Source organism: Callorhinus ursinus, unplaced genomic scaffold (assembly GCF_003265705.2).
Source record: "Callorhinus ursinus isolate GAN/ISIS: 27379988/994484 unplaced genomic scaffold, GSC_fseal_2.0 scaffold27, whole genome shotgun sequence".
NCBI classification, from domain to species: Eukaryota; Metazoa; Chordata; class Mammalia; order Carnivora; family Otariidae; genus Callorhinus; species Callorhinus ursinus.
Window position 1 is genome coordinate 14,522,054 of NW_027397089.1, and position 8,298 is coordinate 14,530,351.

Sequence of the window (8,298 nt, forward strand, 5' to 3'; positions counted from 1 at the left end):
TGGGATCCAGCCCCACATTGCGCTCCCTGCTCGGTGGGAAGCCTGCTTTCTCCCTCTTCCACTCCCCCTGCTTGTGTTCCCGCTCTCACTCTCTCTGTCAAATAAATAAAATCTAAAAAAAAAAAAAAAAAACTCAGGCAATAAAAAATTATTCAAGGTACATACTTTTAAAAATTAAAATGAGTGTTAGAATTTGGCCATTTGGGATAATTGTTTTTTGAATCTAAGATATCTCCTTAAGCAGGTTTTACAGTGAATTTTATTTTTTAAAAAGTAGAGATAAACCACTGGAGATTTTTTTTTTATCATCTCTATATTATATAGATAATTTAGGGAGTCTATTTAACTGATTTCACAAGAATAAAATTTTTAAAAGGCAAAGTGATAAAGGACTAAAGGTTTTTACCTCTTCAATATGGTGTAAATATTAGTCTTCTTACTTGGTTCCAGCAAACTTTTACCTGAATGAATAAGGGTACTGATCTCCTTATTTATTTATCTCCAGATTCCATGGTGGCTCAGCAATTAAGATGGCATTGCCAGGGCTGCCTGGGTGGCTCAGTTGGTTAAGATGGCATTGCCAGGTTAACACCTAACCTCTCTTGGAGAAAAGACAGGTGTGGGGTCGGTTCAAAGGCTATAGAGGCATCCAAATGTAAGAACTTTTTTTTTTTAAAGATTTATTTATTTATTTGACAGAGAGAGAGATAGCGAGAGCAGGAACACAAGCAGGGGGGAGTGGGAGAGGGAGAAGCAGGCTTCCCGCAGAGCACGAAGCCCGATGCGGGGCTCAATCACAGGACCCTGAGACCATGACCCGAGCTGAAGGCAGAGGCTTAACGACTGAGCCACCCCGGTGCCTCTGTAAGAACATTTTAGGAAGGTAAGAATCCTTGCCTTTCTAATCCTAGAAGTACAGGAAACATTAACTCTAGAGCTAGAAATTATTTTAAGGGTGAAGAAACACAATACACTTTCAAGTTTTCTAGCCTGGAAAGTTCTGCCGTCACTGCACTATAACATTTGGCTTGAGACCCATAATCCTGATGGGGTTAGCTGTTTCTGCCTTTATCTCTGGGCTCCTCAAACATGATTATGGGTGGGCAGGACACAAATCAACAGAGGACAGCAAGAAAAGTGGCAGCACTGGCATAACATCAGTTTCTTCCAATACCTGGCTGAGCATTTCATTAACAAATTCACAAATACCATTAACAAATTCACAAATACCATGTTGAATATCTTTAAATATGACCTTATGGGTTTTTTTTTTTGTCAAGAAGATAATATATAGTTTGATAAGGTAATTAAAAGGGGTAGTGACTTTTAGGGGTGCCTGGGTGGCTCAGTCGTTAAGCGTCTGCCTTCGGCTCAGGTCATGATCCCAGGGTCCTGGGATCCAGCCCCGCATCGGGCTCCCTGCTTGGCAGGAAGCCTGCTTCTCCCTCTCCCACTTGTGTTCCCTCTCTCGCTGTGTCTCTGTCAAATAAATAAATAAAATCTTTAAAAAAAAAGGGGGGGTAATGACTTTTAAACATTCAATTATTTTAAAATCACAGGCATTAAGTCAGGAGACAGTACTTTTGATAAAAAGTATGGAGAGTTTCATGCTATATACAATTAAGAGAATACATGAAACCTTGCAATCTATAGCCACATGGATGACTCTCACAATGTTTTAGTATATGTGCTGCTGAAGCGAGCACGACTCTCACAATGTTAAAAGAAGCCAAAGAGTATATACTATATGATTATACATGATTTATATATATATATATATGATTTATAAAGTTCAAAAATAAGCAAAAAGCTAATGTATAGTTTAAGTCAGATAATGGTGTTCTAGGAAAGCAGTCATTGGGAGGGGAGTTTCTGGCATTCTAGTAAAATTCGGTGTGTTGATAAGGACGTCAGCCACATCTGTGCACTTAAATTGTGTCCTTTTCTGAGAATATGTTATACTCTAACAAAGGTAAAAAAAAAAATGTGTGTACACATGTAAGATTGTTACAGGGATGGCAGAAGATTTTCAAAAATTTGACTCAGTCTAACATTAGGATGTGGAACAAGTAAAATGAGGATTTTAATATCTACCAGTAGAGCTATAGTGAATACATATTATCATTTTTATTAAGAAAGTATTAGGACTAATAATTCATTTCCAAGTTTTTAATGTAATAAGACCTTTCCTTTCCTTTTTTTAAAAAAGATTTCATTTTTAAGTAATTTCTCTACACCCAATGTGGGGCTCAAACTTACAACCCCAAGGATCAAGAGTCGGATGCTCTAATGACTGAGCCAGCCAAGCACCCCTCCTTTTCTTGTCCAATATCAATGGCAATTTATAACCAAATCCAGCCATGGGAACAGCAATATAATATGCTACATACACATAAATGTGTAATCTATTTTTATAATCTTTAACTCGTATCTAGTTTCTAATCTCTGAAATAAAAACTATATTCCATCTCAAAGAAAGTGGCTACTATTTATTGTACAAATTTTAGATGTAATAAATTTGTATAATTATAAATGTAGAAATGCCAAATATAGGGAAAGAAAAAAAATACCTATTAATGTACTACACTTTTGTTAGCAATTTTGTGGATTTTCTTTTAATCTTTCTCAGACATACACAACGGAAATTTACAAATATAGGCAAAAGTAGGGCCCACATATTCAACAGTATGGATACATGGCCAGTCTGGTTTCATCTATAGTACTTACATAGTCTATCTTTGTGGGATTATTTTAAGGCAAACACCAAGCATCACATCATTTCATCTATTAATACTTCAGTATGTATTTATTTTTAAAGATTTTATTTATTTATTTATTTGAGAGGGAGTGAGAGAGAGCACCAGTGGGGCGTAGGGGGGAGAGGGGCAGAGAGAGAGAGAGAGGGAGAAGTAGACTCTCTGCTGAGCAGAGAGCCCAACATGGGACTTGATCCCAGGATCCCAGGATCACCTGAGCCCAAGGCAGATGTTTAACTGAGTGAGCCACCCAGGTGACCCTCAGAATGTATTTCTAAAGAAAAGAAACTAAAATGAAAAAATAACACGGAAATTCTTGCTTTAAAAATCATTATTTAGGGCGCCTGGGTGGCTCAGATGGTTGAGCGTCTGCCTTCGGCTCAGGTCATGATCCCAGGGTCCTGGGATCGAGTCCCGCATCGGGCTCCCTGCTCCTAGGGAGCCTGCTTCTCCCTCTGCCCCTCTCTCTCTCTCTCTCTCTGTCTGTTTCTCATGAATAAAAAAAAAAAAAAAATCATTATTTATTCCTTAGAATTTTTTTTTTAAGGATTTATTTATTTGAGGGAGAACGAGAGCAAGAGTGAGTGAGAGCGAGTGTATGAGTGGCAGGAGGGGTAGAAGGAGAGGAACAAGCAGACTCCCTGCTGTGTGGGGAGCCCAGTGTGGGGCTCGATCTCAGAATCCCGAGATCATGACCTGAGCTGAAGTTAGACGCTTAACCGACTGGGCCATCCAGGCGCCCCTTCCTTAAAAATGTTTTAAAAAAATTATAACAGTTTCGCCTATCATCTTCTCTATGCCCCTGCTACTTATATGGGGATGATATTGGGTCACTTGATCTGCAGAATTTCTCCTATTCTACATTTTGCTAATTGAATTCCTGGGTATTCCTTACATGCTCTTCTGTTTCCTTTCATTTCCTATAAACTCGTAGTTACATATTGAGGCTTGCTGAGATTTAGATTTGATTTTCTGGTAAAAATGCCTCACATCTGTTGTTGGATACTTTTTACTGCAGCACATCAGGAGGCATATCATACCTATCTCTTTTTGGTAGGATGTTGTATTGTAATTATAAAATAACCATGTATTTAAAAATTATATTGGGGCGCCTGGGTGGCCCAGTTGGTTGAGTGTCTAACTCTTGGTTTCGGCTCAGGTCATGATCTCATGCAGCCAGGCATCAGGCTCAGCTCAGCGGGGAGTTGGCTTGAAGATTTGTTTGCTTGAAGATTCTCTCCCACTGCCCCTCCCTCCACTCATGCACGTGCTCATTCTCTAATAAATAAATCTTTAAAAAAAAATTACCTTAAAATCTTTCAAAACAGATTCCATGCAAATTCATGAATATTGATGGAACTACCAGAAAAAAACGACACTATTGTAAGCATGATTCTCAGAAACTCTTTATTACCTGGAGAATTGAATGAGTATATGAAGATATTTAATGTGCAAGCTTTTCCCCAGGACAGTTCCTTTGTCCTGCTTCCCTGTCCCTGTAAGTTTATAATCCTAAACTCTAGTATATCCACTGGAGTCTAAAATCTGTTTACTTATGGTCCTCCTAGCTTGAATCCAACTAAGAACACAAATCAGTTTAATGGAAGTCTATACATACAACTTATTCACTGTAATACTGGGTAATCTCTCTGTTTTCCATTTTTAACAGAGTAATAATGGTACCCATGCCAAGGGGTTATGTGGATTAAGCACATGTTAAGTACTTAGAATCTGGTACCCAATAGCTGCTCCAAGAAATATTCCTGATTACTGTTATTACTTCATATATTGGTATTATTTTTGCAGTGGATAAATGTATAAGCTAACTACTAGCATGATTCAGGATGAATGGGAGCCATTTATACCTGCTTTATGATTTCTGAAATTCCAATTTTGGATTGTTGAATAAGATAATTTGATTTCAAGTTCCAGAAGTACATGTTATGTGACCACATAGTGAAATGGACTAGAAAGTACAGAAGTCTAAGAATTTAAAAGTACTTGATTTAGGTGTTGATTCTGTTCCTTACTAATTATGTCACCTACACAAGTCATTTAGCCTCCATGAACCTCAGTTTCTTCATCTGTGCAGTGAGGATAATAAAAATGAAAATAAATGGAGATAATTATTTATTTTGCATAGGATTTTCTTAAAGATCAAACTAGATAATGTATGTGAAAAACACAGAATTACAAATATATTTTGCTGCCATTCTTAGATGAGTCACAAATTATCTGGTTCCTTGAATTGCTGGGTAGAGTAAGAGAAGTACCCAATGAGCTGATAAAGCCCAAGAATAGTTCTCTTATATATGGACATAAGGCCTAATGGAAATTCCAAGAGAGGTGACTGTAGCAGATGTTTTATGGAGCTCCACACTATATCCCCTTTGCCCACCTAATTTCAAGGGACTGTGGTACATTCCATGCACACCAGAGTCTCATGGCAAGCCAGCTACGGCAGTTTGGATGTGTGGGTGAATTAAGGACACTGGGGTAACTTCAACCAATGAATGAGACATAGCCTCTCAGCCTTCAGTAGAAAATTCTGGGGCATCTACTCATTTCCTCAGTTGCAGAGAGTGGAAACCAGCTCAGTAGGGAAACCTTTCCTAACTTTTCTCCCTTCCTGTCTTATTCTCCACACACCCTCATTTCTGCTTCCTGGAATCATCTCCTAAATAAACTATCTTAACCCAGTCCCTCATCTTAGGCTCTGCTTTCAGAAAAGACCCCAAACTAAGATAATGACACACTGAAAAATTTCAAGTGTAACTGACTGTTATTACAACCTTTCTCACTAATCAGGCTTAGGTAAAAAGAAGTAGAAACAAGGTGAGAACAGAGGCACTATGCGCTTAAAGCATGTACGTTTGTTGGATGGGGCTTACAGAGAAAAGATATAATATCAAGAATTAAATAAAACATAATAGGCACACTGCTTTACATGATGCCTTGTGTTAATCCTAATTTTACATGCCTAAATGGCCAACTAGGTGAGGAGAAGATGTTCTCAGAATCAAAGCTTTGATCTTTGGGAGTGTTAATGTTATATGTCTTGTGTCTTTTATACCTCATGACTTGGATTTGAACCAATGACCTCAATCAACTGTGAAAGAATTAGAGGAATCCTCTGGGATTCTGCTAGCATAAATGTAATTCAATTTTAAATCTAATCAACATCCACTGACTGTTAACCATATGCTGTTAGGCTTGAGCTACAAATATGAACAAGTTTACCAAGGCAACGGTATAGTTTGTATTCTATGTAGTAAGACATAGAATATGTTAGAAGAACACACTGAGGGTCTGTAATGACCAATGAATAACGCTGAGGGCAAAGCAAAGAAACCTGGAAAGTGATTATATGGGTAACAACCAGAAAATGGGATATTCAAACATGATTAATTTCTACTAAAACATTTTTAAGCCTACTGGTCAAATTTAAGTTACTAAACCCATTTGGTAAGGGGAAAAAAAATAACAGTTCAATTGAACACTCATCCTCAGAATTTTCTAAAACAGATACCAAATCATGAAATAGTTCCCAACTACATTTTGATTTGACTCAGGTTGCCATAGGGATACTGAGCTTTTCATTAGCTTGGCATTGACAACCTAGGCCCATTTTCCCCTTCTAATGTCATATTCCTAATCCTCTACTCCAGTCACTTACTTTCATTTCTTGTTTCTCCAAACACATCTCTCACATTCTCATCTCTTTGTTGTGGTTCAAGGCATTTTATCCTGTATGGACTACCCTTTTCTGTCCCTTCCCATCCAAATCCTACCCCTGGTTAACTAAGTGACTACTTCCTTTTAGACAACATTTCAGGTGCATATATTTTCTCTGTGACTCTATTAGAGAAAATCTATGTAAATTTAAGTCTTCAGGGTTATGCTCAGAAGACATGGGTTTGAATTCTAGGCATAGCATTTATTAGCTTTTAACACTGGGTAAGTCATTCAGTTCAATCATCACTTTTTTTTTTTTTACAGCAGGCTTCTGCTGAGCATGGAGCCCTGGACGGGTCTTGAACTCAGGACCCTGAGATCAAGACCTGAACTGAGATCAAGAATTGGACACTTAAACCGACTGAGCCATCCTGGTGGCCCTCAATCATGAAATTTTTAATGCACATCCTATAGCACTGGATGCTAGAGCTACAAAGATGAACGAGATAGGGTTCTGATTTCAAGGAGATCACAACTGAAAGGATATTAAATTCTTAAAAAATTTATGAACATCACAGTATAATTAAGAGAATCAAATGAAATAATGGAAATATCTAAACTGAGATCACACTGCAGCTATTAAATGAAAATGTCAATGGCTTCCTAAAAAAATCATTTCACAGGTGTCTTTTTTTATTGAAATGGTTGGTTAAATGAATCCAATTACCACCTTCCCAAAATTATTCTAACTCCCCTAAAATCCACAAAATACATTTCTTCTCTCTCTCTTTTTTTAAAGATTTTATTTTTAAGTAATCTCTACACCAAACAGGGGGCTCGAACTCACAACCCTGAGATCAAGAGTTGCAACCTCTACCCACTGAGCCAGCCAGGTGTCCCGAAAGACTTATTCTCTTAATGCAATAAATGTTAACATAATAAGTTTTCATTTTAATAATACATAAATGGAGTATTTATCTCCCTTATAAAACAACTATTTCACAAGGAAAAGAATGCTTACTATAAGAGAATTATATTTATTTTGCATCACAAATCACCTCTTAATTTTTATTAGTTAATAACAAATTAATTTCTTGTTATAATAAAGAATAATCCTAAAGACAGTCAAATTACATAGAAACAAATAGGAAAAAAAAGAAAGAAAAAAGAACCACATGATATTTCAGTGACTCTTACTAGAAAAAAATCTGCTACTTACGGCAGTGGCTCGAGAGAGTTCTCTACATGTACTGAGCAGTCCGTTTTGTAAATCATCCCTCTGTAACACCACGGTCTGAATGGCTGCTGGGTTATCTGCATTCATTTCTATCTCTTGGCTGGCTGATAGCAAAGCTTGCTCAAGCGTGTACTATTATAATAAAAATAATTACACTTAATGTTCTGCATCATTGAATTAATTCTTTTTACTTTAGTTTTATCAGTGTCCTGATAATAAGCATAAAAAGTAACATCAATTGTAGATAATAAACATAATTGTCCTACTTTCTCCTTGTGGAGTTGCTGAAGTTTCTCTTCCAGGGCATGTACCACTTTATCTTGTTCACATAACCGGCTTAACTTGGCCTAGGTTTTAAGAGAAAATCTGTTAGCAATTTTTTATTTTTCCTGTAATTGGCAGTAGGTAGTCCTGTAACTGAAGGTAGGTGTAACAAGAAAACACATTTAAGATAGCCACAGAATAATACCTAATTAGGTCAATCTTTATTTCAATCAGTAAAATAAAAAATAGCTTTTATTTATTTAGTTTAAAGATTTTATTTAGTCAGAGAAAGACATGTATCATATGACCTCACTGATATGAGGAATTCTTAATCTCAGGAAATAAACTGAGGGTTGCTGGAGTGGT

The 8,298-nt window shown here is 37.0% G+C and overlaps 1 protein-coding gene across 17 annotated transcripts in view; it reads right to left on the reverse strand.

The window, feature by feature from the left end:
• The window catches only part of PLEKHA5 (pleckstrin homology domain containing A5), a 238,691-nt gene that overhangs the window by 33,897 nt on the left and 196,496 nt on the right, over window positions 1-8,298 (reverse strand). For all 17 annotated transcript variants that reach the window (XM_073877900.1, XM_073877902.1, XM_073877904.1 and 14 more), the window contains 2 exons: window positions 7,935-8,015; window positions 7,651-7,800 (listed from right to left, as the gene is read on the reverse strand). In XM_073877900.1, the coding sequence (XP_073734001.1) occupies window positions 7,651-7,800; window positions 7,935-8,015 (231 nt within the window). The remainder of the gene's footprint in view (window positions 1-7,650; window positions 7,801-7,934; window positions 8,016-8,298) is intronic.